At 48.2% G+C, this 20,535-nt stretch overlaps 2 protein-coding genes across 3 annotated transcripts; one reads left to right on the forward strand and one right to left on the reverse strand.

Annotated features, from left to right (window-relative positions):
* The first annotated feature begins 1,911 nt into the window (after nt 1–1,911).
* PLA2G7 (phospholipase A2 group VII) lies at nt 1,912–18,848 on the forward strand. 2 transcript variants are annotated; one of them, XM_082480280.1, is made up of 11 exons: nt 1,912–2,301; nt 9,352–9,476; nt 11,674–11,824; nt 12,487–12,580; nt 13,128–13,196; nt 13,671–13,818; nt 15,265–15,378; nt 15,666–15,757; nt 16,208–16,381; nt 17,041–17,189; nt 17,555–18,848. In XM_082480280.1, the coding sequence occupies exons 1-11, from the start codon at nt 2,040–2,042 to the stop codon at nt 17,656–17,658; spliced, it is 1,482 nt and encodes a 493-aa protein (XP_082336406.1). In that variant the 5' UTR covers nt 1,912–2,039; the 3' UTR covers nt 17,659–18,848. The 2 variants fall into 2 exon arrangements, with proteins under 2 accessions (XP_082336406.1, XP_082336407.1); XM_082480281.1 differs by lacking the exon at nt 1,912–2,301 and adding an exon at nt 8,465–8,692.
* Nucleotides 6,372–8,318, reverse strand: IMP3 (IMP U3 small nucleolar ribonucleoprotein 3; the record flags this gene model as incomplete). Its single annotated transcript, XM_082480304.1, has 1 exon — nt 6,372–8,318. One exon carries the CDS (start codon nt 8,316–8,318, stop codon nt 7,761–7,763), a length of 558 nt encoding a protein of 185 aa, XP_082336430.1. The 3' UTR covers nt 6,372–7,760.
* Nucleotides 18,849–20,535: the final 1,687 nt, after the last annotated feature.

Here is a 20,535-nt window from a genome sequence, read left to right on the forward strand (position 1 = left end):
ACAGGTCTGTTGGTACTCACTTGCCATGGAAACTGGCTCCTCCCTTGCCAGTGCCGCAGATCCGTTATTGGCAGCCTTTTATTGCCATGAAAGAAAAGTCTGTGCAACTGTCTTCTGATCTTCTTTGGTGCAAATAACGTCGCTGTGCCATGTTGCTTAGAAATCTCATCTCCGTGGCCGTGCTATGGACATAGCTAGAGCTACTTTCTAATCCCATACAACAGACCCCCATCAAGAAACGCGAGCAGATCTTCAGCCCCCGCAAGGCTGTGGATGTCAGTAATTACACCTGCGCTAGGGGATATTCCCTAGCTGCTTTGCTGGCAGGGAATTTAAGCAGCTTGCAGGGATCACTATGGTATCCCCGAGGATGGAAACACTGCGCTGATTTCTCCAGTCTGGCCAAATCAAAGGGGAGAAATATTGTATATTCCCATATCGACAGTTGGGCTTAAGCTAATTGGCCCAGTCCCTCTCATAAACAGAAGAGTTTTAGGATTTGCTCCAGCTTTTGCATTGCATTTACTTCATGGAGTAATTTTCACAGATTGAAACGAGCGTGACTTCCACGTTGAGCATGTTGGAAAGGACCACCGTTGGAGCGTGCAGAGGCTGAAATGAGGGAAGGTTGGCAGCCCTAGGGGCTACATCCTGGGAGCCAGAGCTGGATGGGGCCATTTCCCTGCTCCCAACTCCCATAAACATCCCAACCACATCCCAAATTCAGGCTGGAAGGACACACCACCATCTCTACCCTGCTTCCCTGTAAGAAAAAGATGAGACACAAAGGTCAGAGGGAATCACAGCCTGCTTCAGTAGGTCCCCTGACTTAGGTGGTTAGACCGTGTAGACCAGGTCCAAGAGGAAGACCCATACGTGACTTCTACTGAGTTTGACTCCTGCATATGTGGGAATATCTGAATATATTAAAAAATGCAATAAATTTTGGGGCTTCTCGGTGGCCCACAAAAGTATTACTGGCTTTGACATGTCTCTGTTACTTTAACCACTCACACACCACCTCCTCCTCCTCATTGCCTCTCACTAACCTTGAAGAACCTGTTCCTTTAGATTAAGGAGAGATCTTCAGAGTTGTTCTCCAAGACATTTCATCGGCATTAAATCTATCCTCAAAATGTTACGCTGTAATGCATCCAGCCCGTCGCTGAAATGAGTTCTGGACAAAAGTACAAAAAAAAAAAAAAAGAATTTTGGACCTTTTCGTACATTTCTTTTATTCTTTTCCAAGGAAATGCCAACAAAATTCAAACTTTAAAAATATAACTTAAATTTCAAGCACTGCTAGCTTCAGGTCATACCCCCCCACACACATGCAAAGGGAGAGGAAGAGAAGCCAATGATCCCCCCCCAGGAGCTCACCAGCTCTCTGAGGAGACGGTCTACGGGTGCAGCTTCACAAACGACTCGAGCCAAGCCAAATTTTGCCTTCCCTCCCTCCTCTGCTGCCTCCCTTTGCCAGCCTTGAAGCCCATATGGCTGTTTCATCAACCTGTTGATCTCTCCAAAAACTAATCTTTTATTATCGGTGCTGGTTTTAGGGTTAATTCCCTAAACTCAGTGTTACCGAGGGGGCTGTGCAAAGAGGGAGAGGGGTGCAGAACCTTTCCATCAGTAGGGACTTGCGCTCGATCCACCTTAAACCACTCCAGAAGCTGCACCCAAAAGTGGGACCGGCTTCCTTAGGGGGTTATTATCCCCTTCTCATAGGGCCAGAAGAAAAGAGTTGGATTTTTACGGAGGGACCATGAGGCAAAGCTCTTCCCCCCTCGCCCAGCCGTAAGCGGTGCGGCTCCTCGGCGGGATGGTGCAACCCGGCAAGGGGAAATTTCTCACGGGGATCCCGGTGCTCGATTCAGCCCTACGCCGCCCCGCTCGGCGGCAGCGCTGCGAGGAAAGCCAGAAATTCACAGCCACACGCAAACAAGCCCGTGTCGAAACCCGTCCCTGCCTCGCAAAGGCACAGCCCGGCATCTGAGCAGCCACAGGGTTCTCTGGGGCGTACGGTGGTTTTTTAGGGGATGGCTCCATGCCGGAAACTTGTTTTCCAGGTCCGAGGAAGATCTCTCCCAGAAAGATTGTCTCATCTGAAAACTAAGGCAAAGTTTGGTCCCTCCCCTTCGGGGAGAGCCCGGCAGTCGGTCTGCCCGCGAGAGAGACGTCCTCCTGCGGGAACAGCCGCCTCTCGCCTGGCTCCGGAGGGCCGTGGGCGGTCGAAGGGTCCATCCTGCTCCTCCGGTCAGCGGGACGGGAGCGGAGAGCGGCTGGGACACCGCACAGTGGGTACGTTGAGCGCCGGGTGCTGCTAAAAGGGGGGAAAAAAAAAGGGGTGTGGGGAGAGAACGGGAAGGAGCGATGGTGGCGCGAGGGGGATTTTAAGGAGCTGGGTAGTTCCTGCGCAGCCCCTCCGTGCTCCTGCTCCGTGGCTTCAGCCCAAAGCCTGTCCCCCATGGGGGCTCGCAGCCTGCTGGAGGGATCGCGCTCCTCCGCTTCCAGCCCTTTATCTGGCCCCGAATCCCTGCGTGTCCCTGCGGAGGGGTGGGATCCGCTCCGGGTAAGCTGCAGGGTGAGGGTGGGGGGATACGGTGACGTGCCCATTCCCCACTGCGCGTACGGCCAGCGCTCCGGGAAACGGCGAACTGAGTTTTCCAGTGGGGAAAAGTAACCCCTCTCTGGACACCACGGACGTGCCGAGCGCGGGGTGGGAAGCAGCAGTCCCAGGCTGCGGCGGGGGAAACTCAGACTAGGTGGAAGGGGGGAGCGGGGGGGAAATTCACATCGAGGGTGATTAAACCCCGCTTCAGGCATCCAGCATGGAGACAGGCAAAAGCGAGGCAGCCCCACGCGTGCCCTGCTTTGAGCAGGGGTTTGGACTAGGTGACCTCCAGCGGGTCCTTCTCCACCTAAATTCTTCTGGGAGGCTGAGAGGGACACAGAGCAGGAGGTTTTGGGTGCTCTGCCCGCACAGCGTTCATCTCCCCCAAACCTGGCGTCTGCGAGATGGACGCCTGCGTGGGACCCTGCGCCCTGGCTGCTCTTAGGGCCGGTGGGGAGAGACATGGCGGGTTTAGGACATGGCTACCCCCGATGCGTTTCAACCTGATGAGCTCAGATATAGGTGATGAGGTGGTGGACTGTAACGCTAGATGAACCCGCCGGGAGAGCCTGCGGGTACTTTGCCCCGTGACACAACCATCTGAGCCTCTCCAGGAGCAGCAGGTGGTGGCTCTTCGGGGCAGGAACCGAGGGCGGCAGTGCCGTCTGGCCTTTCACGTATCGACCCCGCTGACATGATTTACAGCAGCTGAGAAACTGTTGTGACTTACTGCTGGGGACACGCGGGGTCCTCTAAGGGGCAGCTGAAGGAGGAAAGTGGAGGTGCTCAAATCTCTATCTCTGGCTGTCGTTAGTGGTTGGTGTCCCATTTTTCTCTGCCTGCTGGAAGTGAAACACTTTCTCTCTTCAATATCAGCGAATATTAGGGGGGAAGGGACCTTTCCGCCATGGAGTCACGCTTGCAGAGAAGTGAGAGGGGACATGCCTGCTGGGGGAGGTACACTTGGATTTAGCCCTTGGATCCATAAGCTCCACGGTTTATGGGAAGACTGAACCCAAGTGCCTCCTCCAGCTGACTCCAAAGCTGCTGCCTGCTGCTCCCACCCGACATCCCCACGTCCCGACCACATGGCAGACAGGTTTTCCACCACCCAGGTCCTACTTCAGGCCCAAACCAGCAAGCAAAGGGTGAGAAGAGTTGCTTCACTGCCTAAACTGGGGCATTTAAGAGCAGGGACCAGAACTGAGGTTCTCAGGTAAATGCTGTCATGACACTTTGGGGTGCTTTTCCTCCCAGACTCAATGAATGTTGAAATGTTTTGGTATATGGAGTAGGGACTATGAAGCGATGCCATGACCCAGCGATGAGAAATGGCTCTTTGGTTCAACCTCCAGTGCCAAAGCAGTACTTGGAGTACTTGGAGCTCAAGAAGGGGACAGTGACACCTCCATCCAGTGGGGAATATCTCATGGGGGAGTGTGCCCTGAGATGTGGCTGGGAGGCCCTGGCCTAAGCCAGGATGCAGGAGCATCACCCAAAAAGCTGGGAATCGCCCAGCTGCACCTTTGCGTCTCTCAGTCTTCATTTTCCATCTTGACCTCTGACCGCGGGGGTACAGTCTGTGCCAGCGGTATGTGCTGTCACCGAATTACTGAGGTCAGCATCACCTCTGCACTAAGCCACACCAAGATATTGGATGGAAGCAGCCTTTAAAACGTGCAGTATGCTTGTTTACTGGGGGGGGGGATGGGGGGGGAGAAAGCAGCTCAGATCAGTGGAAAAATACACATTTGCATTTCGGTGACAGCCTCAGCCATTCACACTCTGCAACACAAAAGGCGTCAGTGTGAAGGACTCTTTCCTTCAGCTCCCCCACGTTCCCCAAGCACAGCTCCCCCGCTTTGGCAGCCTTCAAATAAAGGACAAGCCAAGGTCAAGGGAAAAAAAAAAAAAAACAAAAAAGAACAAAAAAAAAAAAACCCAACTCCAAACCACTGGACTGGCCCTGAGAAAACCTCCCTGACTGCTGCTCGCTATCCAAGCGAGAGCTCCTGCACGGGAACCGCTCACCGTTTGCTCTGATGGCTCTTGCCCTGTCCCTTCCTCCCTCGCTGGAGAAGGTGGCACCTCTCCAGCCCCCAGCTGCTGGGACGGACGCTCGCAGAGGTGGCAGAGATCACATTTTGTCAGGCACGGGGGACAGCTTGCCCTGACACCAGCACCATCCTCCTCCTCCTCCTCCACCAGCAATGTCCCATGAGCTTCACGGAGATGCTGAGGCACCTGAGGAACAGCAAACCCACCACAGAAGGTGCTGGGAAGAAGCATGGTGACACCCACAACCCTGTCCTGCCGCTCTCATGAATGTAAGCTCTCCCTCTGCAACCCCCTGAAAGCACTGGAGAGTTTGCAGGATGCGGCCCAAAAAAATCGCAATGCCGGATCACCTTCCCGTGCCAGCTCGCACGGACCCGCGGAAGCCGGTGCCGATTTATACTGACGTTGGACCCAGTCTTGGAATTTAAAAAAAGCCTTTGTGTTTATCCAAGCCCCAGGAAAGGCTGTCGGAGCCGCTTCCTGTGCCCTTTCAATCCCCGGCTCCGGAGCCCCTGCGGGAAGCGCCCGGCCACAGCACGTCGGCTCTGGCAAACAAACTCCAACCCACGAACTAAAGGCAAAACCACCGTTAAACATGAGGAAGAAGCCATCAGCTGCCCAAGTGCATTGACCACCACCACCGTCAGCGTGCTGCTGTCAGATGTAACGTCTGTTTTCGGATGGAGACAACGCTCTGCTTATCACACTTGAAGTGGACCCCACTCTCCTCCGAGGCGCGCGTGAACTCCGGCTATTAAAAATTTAGGAGCAGGACACACATCTCAGCTCTGAGCTACTGTACAACCAGCAGGGTCACAGACTTCCAGACTTAAAACACACACAGACATATAAAGACACAACCTGATGCATTTCTTAAAAAGCACATATGGATTTGATTTCCAATAGCACAGGAGGAGAGCAGCGGGGATGGCGTCTGTTATCCCACAGCATCCATAGGGAAAATCAATTAGGTACCATTGTGGTAGTGCAATTTAAAAGCCTACAGGGTTTTAAGGTGTTTCTCTTCTGCTACAGATGCCGGAGGCACATAGATGAATGATGAAAAGTTGGTTTAGGACAAAAAGAACAGGCTGATGACGTCAGCTACAGAGGCTGAAACAGGTTGGAGGTTTGATATTTCTTTTGCTGTTCCTTCGAGGGTCGGACAAACCGGGCAGAGCAGAAATTTAGCATCCGAGTAGTAAAAGGCCCTGCACAGGGCACGTCACTGTGCTGTTATTTAAATTCCCCCAAAAGAGTAAAGCAGAGCGAATGTATTATTTTTACCTGCACCTGAATTAGGCACCTTCTGAATTCCCCAAGAAATAATGACATTGTTCTTGATGAAAGCTGGAAAGGTGTTTACGGAAAGTCACACTTCAGGTGCAAAACATCTTTTTGATTTCTATTTCTTACTATAAGCAAGGTGCATGCCCTGATAAAAAGGTTCTTAAGGTGTTACAGGTGATGTTCTACTGAAATAAATTCAATTATAAGCAGGAGTAGGTCATAGGATAAGCAAAGGGTTTTCCCCACCTCTTTTGTGTCCTTTTCTTAATACCTATTATTGCTTTAAAAGTTAACGCTCTGCTTAATAAATTTGGTTTATGAGACTGGTAGGAATTTTTAACATTTAGTTTGCTTTTTAAAAAACAGCTGTAATATTTGATGACATTTTCTGGTCATACGATAACCTCATCCTAAACACCCTTCCTGTTCAGAAAGTCACACTAAAGCGTCCAGACCCAGAACGGCGGCTGCAGCTGAACTTCAGCCCTTTGGACTTGGGACAGGCAGTCACAGCTCTGCTCCTAAATCTGCTGCCAAATCCTTTCATAGCTCTGGGAAAGGAAAAGAAAGCATTTCTAGCAAAAAACACTTTATAACTCAGTAATAGCCTTGTAGCTATACAAAAAAAGAAAAAAAAGGGGGGTTACATAAAAAAGTTACATAAAAGACGCTGCATAAAAAAAAAATCTGCAGGATGACAAACAGGGCTTATTGAAATATTTAAAAATCAGAAAAAAAAACTCAGAGAAACATCATAAAATAGCATACACATTTCTTCAGCAACTTAAAACAACTGTTTTCTTTTTGCTTTTCTGCTCTTTATTTCAAAGGGGAGTAAAGTTCTCCCTAGAAGGCCCGAGGCTCCCCTCAGGTGCTCATTTTAATTTGGCTTATGTGCTAAATGCAGAAGTTCCCCCCAGATTTGCAGGTACGGTTGGAACACCTTTCGCTCCAATTAGACCCTGCTCTGTAAACGATGCCAAATTGCCAGCTGGAACCCCTCACACAGCAAAGATACTAAAGTCACACTATCAAACTTCCCTTTACAACTTCACAAGAAAATAAAGATGGCTTTTTTTTTTTTTTAATTCCATTTTTGGCTAAAACTTTTATAGTTCCAGAAATGCAGTACTTGACCTCCTTGTTTACTGCTGACCCCAAACAACCTCTGCGTTTCCCCTACGGACACGTTGCTCAGTATCATGAGAAACCCCTTCCAGAAGCAGCTCCTCCGGTTACCGCGGACCCATCAGCCAAAAGACGAACCGGCGATACAACTTCTTAGAAAAGCAGCAGCAAAGCTGCCAAATTCAGTCCTAAACTGGCCGCTCGGCCAGGCTTCCAACCCCTTCCAGCAGCTATTATTAGCGGCCAAGCACTTAAACCCGACGGCATCCTCTCCTGCCATCAGGCCCAGCCCTTCCGAAGCACTTTCGCGGTACGGGACGTAAGTCTGAGAGAGTTGGGCCGTTTTCTCAGCGTGATGGATGTGGAAGGGGATGTTTCTCCATGTGGATGAACAGAGCCGGTGGCCGTGGGTGAACGGGGCTGGTGGCCAAGGATGAGCGGGGCCGGTGGCCAAGGATGAGCGGGGCCGGTGGCCAAGGATGAGCGGGGCCGGTGGCCATGAAGGGGAGCTAGGAGCAGCGCAATACGGTATCAGAAGCGTGTAGGTTCCCCCCTTTCAGGTGTCTTTGAGGGTGGTAAACATCTGGCGGTGGTCCCGCTGGTGCGTGTGGAGCCCCACGCGTGTCCCCGGGAGCAGAGCGGAGCGGGGCCGGGGCCGGGCAGCGCATCCCTAGGCGGCCAGGTCAAAGTCGTCGCGCTCCTGGTTGTAGTCGAGGACCTTCTGCCGTAGGCGAGAGGCGTCCACCCAAGTGATGAAGTCCTCCATGGCGCGGGGGACCAGGAGCGCGGGGTCGGTCACCACCTCGGGCCCCACGCGCACGTGTCCCTGCTCCACGAAGGTGACGGCGTGGCGCAGGTTCTGGGCCATGCGGAGCTTCACCAGCAGGCAGGGCAGGCGGCGGCGGCAGAAGGCGGCGGCCGAGAGGCTCTCGCAGGCGGCCAAGGACCGCCGGCTGCCCACCAGCCCCAGCCCGTACAGCTTCTCCAGCAGCGCGGCGGTGCAGCGGGCGCGGAAAGCGGCGCTGGCGGGTCCCAGGTCGCGGAGGCGGCGGGTTAAAGCCCGGACGGTGCGGGCCAGAGCTTTGTACTGCACGTAGTCCTCCCGCCGACCCAGCCGGTAACGCCGCAGCGCCTTCACCTCGGCCAGGCTCCCCGCCGCCGCCTCCCAGCTCACCAGCTCCAGCCGCCGCAGCAGCTTCTGCTCGTGGTACTTCAGCTTCCGCACCATCTTGGAGGGGGGGGGTTGGAAGGATGGAGGGAGGAAGGGAGGGATGCAGGAAGGGACGGAGCCGCGCTGCCGCCCGCCCTTTCCGGGGAGGAGCGGCTCCGCTTCCCCCCCCCCCCCCCCCCCCGCTGCTCCCCGCGGAGGCGGCGGGAGGAGCGGCGGGTCCGGTTTGCGGGGTTGGGATGGCCCCGGGTGTGTTCCACGCCGTGCCCGGGGTGCTGCCGGGAGAGGAGAAGGGCGGCGGGTAAAAGCCGCCCCGTCTGTCCCGGCGAGGGGCGGGGGATGCTGCCCTAGGCTGGGATGCGGCGGGTGTCCGTGTCCCGTCCCCCCCCCCGCGCTCGGCTCGTCCCCAGCCTGACTCCGAGGTGTCACCCCAGGTATGGGCTGGGGGCGGTCAGACCTTCCCCAACAGCCTCTCCTGCTCGGGCAGCCCTTCCTTTTTCCTCCAGGGATCAAATCCAGGCTTCGTCGTTCCTCTCGGGAAGATGGCTACAGCGGTGGTTTCCTCCCCGACATCCCTCTCCCCCGCGTTCGGTTACCGAAGAGCTGCAAAAACTTCCCTCTCTGCCGTTCCTACGAGGAGGAGCAGCTCCAGGTCGTAGCCCGGCACGGGGGGAACTGCCTTCGCCTCTGAAAGTCGCCACTTTTGGGCTTACGCTTCCCTGTTTGTGCCCAAGAAGTGAGACTGCGGCTGCTCTGCACCGCAGCACCTCGACCTCCCGGGTGCCACCGCGGCCTCTCCGGCCCCACGGTCCCTCCGCAGCCTTTCTGTTTAGCGCCCGGTGTCCTCCGATCCTTGGGATTCAGGACACTCTGCTCCGAGGAAATTCCCCAATGGAGCAGGTTAGGTTGGTTACTCAGGATTTCAGGTCTCTGATTCTCGTAAGGAGATTCTTGTATGGGCTCAACCTGCAATTTCCTCCTACTGGGCTTTCAACACGCTGAATTTTATTTTTTTTTGGGGGGGGGTAGGTGATGTGGTCACATAGGCCGTGGGGGGTCTCTTGATTTGCTATGTGGTTTTTTTTTTTTTCAGTTTTGTCAGTGAAGGCACCGATGGAAATGGGGAGCAACAGCACCGAGAAGTTTTACAGGATCCCTGAAGGAAAGGGGCCGCACTCGGTTGGATGTACAGACCTGATGACGGAAAATGCAGTTGAGGTAAAGCTCTCGGTTCTTTCGCTTTTGGATTTAAGAATGTTCTTGAAACAACCTGCTGTAGTTTTACAGATGAATCAAACAGAGGTATGTGCAGGGCTGCTCCATGGCTGACACTCACAGCTGAGCTTACTGTCCTCTCCGTCCCGATGCAAGATATGTACTGGGCATTTACCAGATGGATGTAGCCTGCACGCCTTCCCCATGGCTACCTCCTCCTAATGTCCCTGCCTTCCTGACTCCCCTACGCACGATACTGCAGAGAAACTGTGTTCTCCTGGGCCCCACGGGGTCCTTCCTTCCACCCCACCGCTCCCTTCTGCGTTGGGCTCCCGGGGAGACTCCACACGCAGTCGCCGTGACCGTAGCTGTTCTCCTCACAAAGATCCCAATGGGATTTGGCAGGGCTGGGTGATGAGGGTGTGCAGCGTTTCAGCTGCAGGGTACAGCGTGAGCTGTCTTCTCGAAATTGTATCTGTCTGAAAAAGAACAGGATGTCAATTCTGCAAGCGGTTAGTACAGAGGGAAGCCACGATAAGAAGACGGAGGCAGTAAATAGGCAGCTAATGAGCTCGCTGATGGGTCTCCAGTCTGAATCCTCTTGCTTTTTCATTTTCCTGTGAGAACACGCCTGCATTTACACTGTGGTTTTACTCCTCAGACTGGCCAGGTGTAGTAGGACTTGTGATCAGTTTGTAGTGGTTATTCATATGTTTTCCTTTACTCTACTGAGCTTACGCTTTATTAGCACAAAGAAGCGATTAGTTTGTCTTTGCAATCAGCCCATGTGTGTTTCTTAGATAAGCAATCCGTATAATTACAGTTCTTTGAGGCATAGATAATGAACCTCTTTCCCTTCCTGGTAAGCAGTTAGTCACCCGGGGAAGTTCACTAGGACTATTCTGGGATCAAATTAATATCATTACCAATAGGGAGGAAGGTTTGATGATTTCTTCCTTAAAGGCCTTTGTGTCAAAGGTTGATTTAACTTTGATGAGTAAATAGAAACAAGCTTCATTAAACAAGCTTTTGGTACACATTGTGTAGGAAACAGATAAATTAGTGTTCAAGAAACCAGACTTTATTCCCAAGAGCTCGTGTTCTTTTTGGCCCGAGATTTAACTTGTCAAAACAAAAGTACAGTTGGAGCAAGACTGTGAATTTGAATAGTGTGTCGCAAATTCCCTTGCAAACCAGGAAGTCAGAATGCAAATTACAGACAGTTATCTGCCGGGAGAGCTGCTTTAAGGTGTGCCCTTGGTACGTTATGGTGGGTCCGTGTGAGTGTGGAGAGCTCGGGTGGTTTCCTGGAAGACCCGGAGTGCAGACAGTAAAAGAAGATTCAAACTGGTGGTAAGAAATGGGGACAGATAAAACACAGGTTAACAAAACTGCGTTTGGAAAGATGGACCACTACAGGCTTGTAAACACCCTGACGAGGAGGAAGAACAATATATTGCACTCCTCTGCTCTCCAGCTGGCCAAGGGCTTTACTGGCAGCCTTTTGCTCAGGTCAGCCAGGAACACTGTAGCCACGCTGAGACCATACCCCCGACTCTACCCGCATCTCCTCTGCTGAACCACGCTTCCAGAAACTAGTCTCAGGGTAAAATTTGTCTTGCTCACCTAGTGGGAAAATATACTTCCAGGAGGGTCCTTCCCCCCCCGCCCCAGTTTAGCAAGCGGAATGAGGTCAGTAACAGCTCCATGAGACCCACTGGTGCAAGGAAAGCAACGATGGCTCCCGGCTGGAAAGGTGAAGGGAACACGGTCACCCCTGTGAATCTGCTCAAACTGCATCATCGTACCGTTCCTCAAAGGGGAGGCACAGTGAGGAAGATAAAAGAAAAGATCCAGCAAGATGCAGAAATGCAGCAAATAGGTAGTGAGTGTTTGTAATGATTAACTTAACTAAATGGAACATTTTGAATTAGCTATAGGCTATATAGGCTAACCTGGAGAAGGTGATGTGTATCTCTACGTGGATGCCAACAGCCATGCTGCTTTAAATTCATTGCAGGGACAAAAAGACAGTGACATAGGATTGGCATCAAAGCCTGTATAGGGTAATAATTTTCTCCTGAGATCCTCTTAATTCTCTTGAGCTGTCATTCTTGCATCTGAAGCCCTTGACATAAATGCTTTTATCTTCCGTATATAAATAAATATATAATTTTTTTTTTGTCCCTCTGTATCCCAGGGAAGCTTCTTGCGCCTGTATTATCCATCATGCGATGCCACAGATAACGAAGAGGCACCATGGATTCCAGATAAAGAGTACTATCAGGGACTCTCTGACTTCCTTAACATGTACCGAGTTGTAGGAGAAAGGCTTTTCCAGTACTATGTTGGTAAGACCGGTTCTGGTTTTATTCCTTGACTAGCACAAGGGCATGAGCTCTGTATGCAGGTCGTTGCCTCACTGCTCCGTAAGCAGTGTGTTACTGCTGCAGGATGGAAAAATAATTTCTCCTGAGGAATTGTGTGTGGGATCCCACACAATGTGTGGGAAACCCACCCGATTGGGATGGGTTTGCATAGCGATGCTGAATGCGACCCGGTTCTCAGGGAGACCCGCCGTCCCTGACTGCTGTGAATAGGAGTTTTGGGGCAGTTTGCTCTAGGAAGGGCTCGGGTAATCTGTACCTGTGTGTCGGGCTTTAAATCGCACAGGGAAATGTGCCAGTATACAAAGGTCAGATAGATACTAAGGTCTGAATACCGATGCCTGACACTGTTCTTGAAACTCTGTTCTTGTAGGGTTTAAGAGAGACGTAGGGCTTGTGCTGGGCTGCGGATGGGGAGGAGGAAAGTATCTTCTGCCAAGTAGAAAGTTTTTTTCAGAATCCAACCCATATTTGTCTTGTGTATTTTAAGGGTGAGATTTGGTACCTTATCTTCAGGTGTGACCGCTCTGAAATCAGCAATCACCAGATTCTTCAGATCTCTCCCACAGGAACAAACACTTTCTCTCATTTCAGTAATAATGACATTCACTTTGATTTTTATCTAGGTTCAGTGACCTGTCCTGCAAAGTCAAATGCTGCTTTTAAGCCGGGAGAAAAATACCCACTCCTCGTTTTTTCCCATGGACTTGGAGCTTTTCGGTAATTCTGCAGTTTGTTGACAAACTATTTTTGTCGTCTGTGGAGACAGCGGTCTCCAAGGATGGTTCTGAACAGATTTTCAGTAGGGGGGTGAGATCCTCGTGGAGCAGAAACAGATTTGAAGAACAGGCTGCCGTGTATCAGTATGCCTCCACTGAAATCAACAGCAGTAAATAGAAGCAGGGATGATGTATTTATTTGTTGTTTCCCTTGGTATTTTAGGGGAGAAGGTATTTACCAATCCATAAGCATGTCGTGAAGATTAGCTAGTTGGTTTTTGGACAGCTCTCTGAAGATGCGAAGTGCTACTTTTTAAAAAAATCATTAGCATTTTTCCTTCTGAATAGATAGTAAAACAGCAACAAGGTTTTGTGAACGGGCTTTGGTGCCTGCCACACCAAAGCCCGCTCCACTGGCTAGCAAATTCAAACAGAAGAAATACTGCCTGGGGACTAGGGCGTATGTAGTGTGGCCGATGTTTAAAAAGCAATGTAATTAAAATAATTATGCATGCACGTGTCTCACCAGAGTGTGGTTTTGATTGCAGGACAATCTATTCTGCTATTTGCATAGAGATGGCTTCTCAGGGCTTTATAGTGGCTGCTGTGGAGCACAGGTGCGTATACTGCACGTTTCTGAGTTCCGATGGAAAGAAACTTTCTCACATTGAGTAGACTGTTATTTATTCTAAAGAAGAACTTATGATTTATATTTTTTAAAAGAAAAACTAAGATATCTTCTTCAGCCATGCCCATACCCGCTGTTTCTCCAGCTCAGCTCTTATCTAAGCCAAGGGAATTTGCTTAGATAAGCCCTTGAATGAAAAGTCCCGGGGTAGATATCATTCATCATTCTTCAAGCACGCTGTTTTTCTCTCTCTTACTGTTAGAACGTGGAGAATAGAAAGGAGGTGGGAGTTTTGGTGGGGTTATTGCATTATTTAGAAAGTCTGTCTACACTCAGTCGTGATTGCAGCAGCACTGGCTGGTAGCTGGATCTCTTGAGATAAGTGAAATCTAAAACTTCTGCTGACTTCACCTCAAACCAAATGGAATACATCCCCAGAAATAACCTCTTGTTGCTATTACAGAGACGAATCTGCTTCAGCAACGTATTATTGTAAAAAAAAGTCCATTTCACAACCACCAGAAGAGTCTCCATCAAGCACGGAGAAGGAGTGGATCTACTACAGGAAACTAAAAACGGGAGAGGAAGAGCGCTGTTTGCGCCATAAGCAGGTACTCGTCCTAGGGCTGGGCCCTGGGGAGCGAGGCAGGAGTGGGCTGCTGAGGACTGGTGGCAGGCTCTTTCCCTTTGGCCGCGTCTGCAGTCGTCTGCCGTGACTGGGGGGGATGTATAAAAAGGCATTTAGTCCTTTGTTCCCGAAGATGGGAACGCCAACAGCTTTCTTCAGAGCATAAACTACTTCCTCAACAAAGCTTTCTCCTGAAGTTGCACTGTCGAGCTTAGTCAGCTGTTTCTCCTCTGTCTCTTCACACTTTTGCTGCCCAGCCCAGTCTTTAAGCGACACAGCGCTGAATTCAAACGTTTGCGTGGCCTTAGGCTTGCTTTAGCTGCTGTCTGCTGTTGGGTAGGGAGATGAATCACAGCTGCTCTACGGGGGGATGTTTGCTTTATCATCTTCACACTTCAGCGTGGTTTAGAGCAGTGTAAACAATGCAGACTGCCTGACTGTAAGCACCGTCCATGCGAAACGTGATACGGCCACGCTGACGAGCTCCTCCAAGCGTAGACTTGACCTTTAAAATATGGGAGTGTTTTCTTCCAGCTAAGGCAGACTCAGCCAGGGAGGCGTCTCTCCGGATCTCCCTGGGCCATGCAGACAACAGTACGAGTGTCATTTCCTGTGTGCCTACAACACCCTACTTACGAGTCTAAATACGTAACGTCTGAGCTTGCAAATAACCTCCAGAAGCTGTTGCCTGCAAATTTCACTAGTAGACAAGACAGGAGATTGAGATTTATTTGAAATTCAGTGACGCGCAGACATCTTGCTGGCTGCCTGCACGCTGCGGTTCCCAAGGACGCTACTGTTCTTTGGTTCTTTTTGAAGCTTTCCTTTTACTGAAGTATCAAAATCAAAACCACTTTTATACCAAACGGTGAAAACCTTTATCTGCAACAGCTTTACTACAGTTTTCAAGAACGTATATCTATATATAAAACAGGAACGGCTTCTTGGCTGTTTCTTATTTCAGGTTTATCCAGTGTAAAGACAGTTTCAAAGCTCTCATGCAGATGGGGCAAGTGATGTAATGACATTTGCTCGTCAATGTGAGCACGAGGAGGAGCCGCAAGTCAGCCTTCCTTGCAGTTGTATAGCTGAAGCCTTTGTACCTCCCAACAAAGCCTCCTCTGAGTAGTGACAGGACGAAGGAGTTGAAGGTCTCTGGCGCATGTTGTAGGCATAAATTCCTCCGCGTTCGAGGACCTACACAACAGCTTCAACTCTTTGGACCTCCAAAAGTCAGTTTTGTTGTAGGTCAGACCTTGTGAGAGTTCCATTTTACAGTTCCATTCTGCAGTTCAGAATAGTCATTACCGTATCAGGCACTTAACGGAGAAAATAATCAGACTAAGTCTTGTGTCCAAAGGGCCAGCAAGCCTAACAGTTGTCTGATAATTCCTTCCACTGCTCTGCCCCAACTTCTCTTTCTCCCCAGGTGCAGCAAAGAGCGCAGGAGTGTATCAAAGCTCTTGATCTCATTCTTAAAATCAATTCAGGAGAGGAAGTAACGAATGTACTAAATTCAAACTTTGACTGGAACAGCCTAAAGGTGAGTGAAAGGCGGTGACTGCATTTTATTAAGCACCTAATAATGCTTCTGGTTTCCCTCTTCCATTTCTAAACTGGTTCCTGTAAACTATTCTGAAGGTCACACTGTAGATCTATGAGCATATTCTCAGGTTCTCCCAAGCTGCATAGATAGTAATGGAGCTGAAATGATGTTCTTCCTACTTCAATAGGATCTATTGCCTAATAAATTATTTCCTTTAAAAAAAAAAAAAAAGAGAGAAGGTTTGGGAAAGAAAGTCTCTTACGGCACCTGGATTTTTTTGACAGGATTCTGTTGATACTAGCAGAATAGCTGTGATGGGACACTCTTTTGGTGGTGCTACAGTTATTGAGAGTCTCAGCAAAGAAATAAGATTCAGGTAAGTATGCAAAACAAGGCAAGAGACACTTGGCACTCGAGAGGTCTGGAGCAGGGGACCTTACCTAAGATCCCCAAACTACTAATTAGCTCTGGAAAAAAAGTTTTGTTTGGCATGTCTTGTTTCCTCAAGTCATGCTTCTTTCAACTGTGGGGATGTGGTGGAACATAACAGCTGTTTCGTATTCTGTCATGATACTGTGGGACCCTGCAGAAGCTCCTGTGCCCAGCTGCACCTGGCAATGGTGACAAGTAGTGCAATAATGGATTCATTCTTTTCCCCCAGAGTAGAAATAATTTTGAAACAAAACGATTCATTTACCTGTTGAGTATCATAGAGACTGTCTCTTTCCCACGTCTCCTGCAAATCAAAGCATGCTGATGATTTGATGATATGAACTCCCATACAAAGCTTTCTGCTTCTGTGACAATATCCAGTTGTTTTTGACAGGTGTGGCATTGCCCTCGATGCATGGATGCTTCCAGTAGGTGATGACATTTACCAAAACAGCGTCCAGCAACCGCTGCTTTTTATCAACTCTGAAAAATTCCAGTGGGCTGATAATATCTTAAAGATGAAGAAGCTGGGCTCCAACGACGCAAACAAGAAGATGATCACCATCAAGTAAGTGTGCAGGATCCATCATTTCTGTGGCAGAAGAGGAATCTTTATTCTCTTGTTGGAGCTGTTCAGTTATATGTAACTGCAGACAGACAGACAGACAGACACTAGCTCCTCACGGCACAGCTTTTCACTGCATGTTTAAGTTAGGCAGCAGCACATCCCCCACTGTGGAGACAGAGACCTCTCTCAGCGCAGGCAGTAACTCTAAGTTTAAGGTGCTCCAAGGTGTGTGTCCCTGCCCCGGGGCACAAGTTTTGCTCTGGGCCTCGTGCGTCATCCGCGTCTGAACACTTCAGACAGCCTTCTGGGCGCAGCAACGCACGCACCTAGTGAAAGCACTGCATGCAGGGGAAGGGGTGGCTCTGTAATCCCCCTTAGAGCAGAGAGACAACTTGGTCTTGAAGTTTTGCCAAGCCTACCCTTCACTGCTGTTGCAATTATAGTGACTTACAGCAAGCGCGTACAAAACTTCCTCCCTTCCATGGGTAGGGCAGAATTTACTGCTGATCTTGCATGCTCATGAGATTAATCGGTTTTATCTTCTTCTGCTAAAGATGGCATAAGATAGGTGACTGTCTTTCAAGAAGCCTGTGCAGCCCATGGCACCTTTTAATCAGACTGCATTCTTATAAGCCTGTTGATCATCGTTCTATTTGCAGGGGGTCAGTGCATCAGAGCTTTCCTGACTTTACCTTTGTGAGCGGAGAAATCATTGGAAGATTTTTCAAATTAAAAGGAGAAATAGATCCAAATGAAGCTATTGATATTAGCAATCACGCTTCATTAGCCTTCCTGCAGAAACATTTGAGTAAGTATCTGTTTACATCAAAGTATGAAGTTAAATTAATACTTAATTCAGATGAAGCTTTTTATATAACCATTCTGTTTAGAACAAGACCAAAAGTAAGCGTGTCAGAAAAGTTTAAGTAGAAAAAACAGTCAGACTCTTTTTCTAGAGGTTTGTTAGTTACTTTTGTAATCTAAGCAATTCAGAGGAGGAACATTACAGTTTTGTTCTAATACATAAAAACCTGGTATCACTTTTCCCTCCTTAAAACATCACCTCCCCTACTTTGATTCATCTGTATGATAATTTCATTTTTCAGTGTAGCTTTAGAAAATGCTGATTACTTAATTCATTACGGCTTGCGTCTTCTTTCCCCTGTTTTATAGGTCTTAAGAAAGATTTCGATAAGTGGGATTCTCTTGTGGATGGCATAGGACCCAATGTTATTCCTGGTACCAATATTGACTTATCTCCAGCTGAACCTGAATAAGGAATACAAAGAAGTACTGAAAACACCATGGACATCAGGACACTAACGTTGGCCGGACGTGTGACAACACTGGCCACCTGCACAGCTTTTGGGGTGTGGAACAAAAAAAAAAAAAAATAAGGCATTAGGTTACCTTATCATGAAAACGTAGAGAGGTTTTAGTTCAAATGAGTTAGTGGGTTCTCTGAAATGCTGCAACAGGGTAACTTCTGCGTTATAGGCAAATGAGGGAAAAAAAAAAAAAAAAAAAAATCACATGATGGTAGTTTAGACACTTTTTCTGGTTTTGACTTAGAATCAAGTTTGCAGAGAGATTAAGCTCCAAGGAATTCAACTAAAGTTCTGCTCACCAAGCTTTGAGTCACTTTGCATCCAGCAAGCCTTTCTTGCCGTGTAAGAAAAAAAAAAATACATCTTTGTTATTAAACTACTTTGTATTTCAGCTGTGCTCTGAAAACAGTGGAGAGCTGGAGCAGGTTTTTGCTCCATCTAGTCAGAGAGGTGCTAGTAGAAGGTGGTCATCAAAACTGTCTTATTTTAATAAGAGTCACAGTAAAAGCTACAGGAAATAGGTTAAGGTAAGAGCAGGGAAAGGCATTTGTTCAGACACAGAACTTCTCATATGAACTTAATCCACTTAAATTTAAGATCTGTGTTTACTGCCATATTGAGAAATGTTTGCATTCCAAAAGCTGCTGAAATGGGTCACTCTTGTTGTAGCAACTGTAATTCCCCTTTGGCAAAGCTCCAAGTAGTGCCTCTCTTGTTAATCTCTGTATTACTACTCTCACTCAGTCATACTGTTGTAGTTGAAGTTACAGAAAAGATGTGTCACTTCTACCACTCCCTTTAAAGAGGAGTATGTAAGCATTGCTTGATCATCTTGATGTCTCCCATGGTTTAATATTCTCCAAACCCTCACCTTTGTCCAGAAGTAGCATTGCTGTCTGTATCAGTCAGTAGAAGCAGCTGACTATGTAGTCAGCTAAAGAAGGCTGACTTTTAGAACAAAACTCTCTGAAGCTGCCACATGGAAGGGTGACTTCTAAATGAATAAGCCTTGCAACGGTTGGACTACTTCTAACTGTAGCCTATTTGTTTCAAAATCAGGTTACAAACAAAACTGAAGCAAGTGGAACAAGCAAAGCAGTTAACAGTGTAATTAAATATTTATATATCTGTGATCTTAACATGAGATTGCAACAATCTGGTTTTCAGAATTTCATTAAATTCTCTCCAGCCTACCATCACATACTGTCTTTATTAAGGGAACCAACATGCAAGTGTTTCTCTTGCTGAGTGAGCACCACCACTTGAGATCTCCTGTGATACTCAGCCAGACATCTTGGGTTCCTAAAACATTATGGCAGCACAAAAAAATCTATAGCCTCCTCTGAAGAGGAGGAAGAACCTATGCTCCACAGGAGCATGGAACAGGACTGGAAAATAGAAACCCCTTTTCAATGCATGAGGTGGAACATAAGAGGTGAGATAAGCTACAGCTGTTTTAAGGAGAAGTCCTTACCACACTGTACACACACAGCAGAAAAAAACATTCCACTAGGTCTGCTTCATGTCTAGAGGAAAGGCTTCATCTTTCATTAGTGCAATTAAGGCCATGTCATAAATACAAGTTCTATTTTGTACATGACTGCATGGTGTTTCAACGCATTCAGCATGGCTCACCGTGCTCTAGAGAACTGCTTAGGGTCAAAACAGAACCAGTAACTGCAAGATGTGCATAGCTACATCTAACTCCAGTACAAGTAAGATACTCTTTATGCATACAGCATTTGGGTGTATGCACAGGAAAAGAACACAAGTTATTAATGAAACACTGATCAGCATATGCTAGCCAAAGCTTTATTCCAGTTTCATCCATTGCTTTATAACAGCACTAAGTGCAAGGCCTCTCAACACAAAACAACTGTTTCCCTACAGAGAAAAAACTACCCCCCCCCCCCCAAAAAAAAAGTAACTTTTCCTAAGGGGGGAAAAAAAAAAAAAAAAAAAAAAGAATACAACAATGCAACTTTTCAAAAAGCAACATAAGAAAGCAGTATTGTGCAACACAGTAGCCTATAGAGGAACTCACAAGAAACCTTTGTTCAAGAACCACCCATCAACGTCTAGATGCAAGTTAGTACACACACACGTTCAGTAAGGAATGCCAGTCAAGAGGCAAATTCTTACTGAAGTAAAGAAAGTACAGCTGTAAGAAGCCAAGCTGACAATAACAGTCTACCAACAAGCACTATTCCTTGACAGGAAAATATGACAGTGACAGGCATTTGCTCAGTTAGGCAGAAGAAGCACTCAGTGCTTTGCCTATATTCATGTTCCCATGAAAAATACATTTCCATGGGAATGTTTGTGTACACAGGTAATTGTTCAGCTTCATGTGATGGATGCGTCACTTGGTTTCAGGAACTCTGGAGGACATGAGGATCTTTAGCTAAGTCTGAACTGCAGCTGGTTTGGTTTTCTACAGGGAATAAAAAAAAAAAAAAAAAAAAAAAAAAAAAGAGATTAGACCCATCAAGATGTTTCTATAAGCATGTATAAATGCATTAATATCTGATGCCATTTAGTCTGAAGCCTTGTAGAGCTTTGGCATCAATGTACTGAACCATATTAAAAGATTGCACTTACAAAAATTTTGTGTATAAGGATTAGAGAGTTGAAACAATAGAACAGCCCAAGAAGATGAAACAAGCAGTGCTCCCAGATTTCAGTTATGAGTTTAAGCCACTCCATCCCTCTGTGGGCTTAGCATAAGCCACTGCAGGAGTTTTTGCATCCTGTGGATCGGGTACTTTCTACCCAAACTCCCTTTCCAGGCAGTGGCCCATGCGTGCAGCAAGATCCAGTTCTGTG

Source organism: Vanellus vanellus (genome assembly GCF_965231255.1).
Source record: "Vanellus vanellus genome assembly, chromosome: 3".
NCBI lineage: Eukaryota > Metazoa > Chordata > Aves > Charadriiformes > Charadriidae > Vanellus > Vanellus vanellus.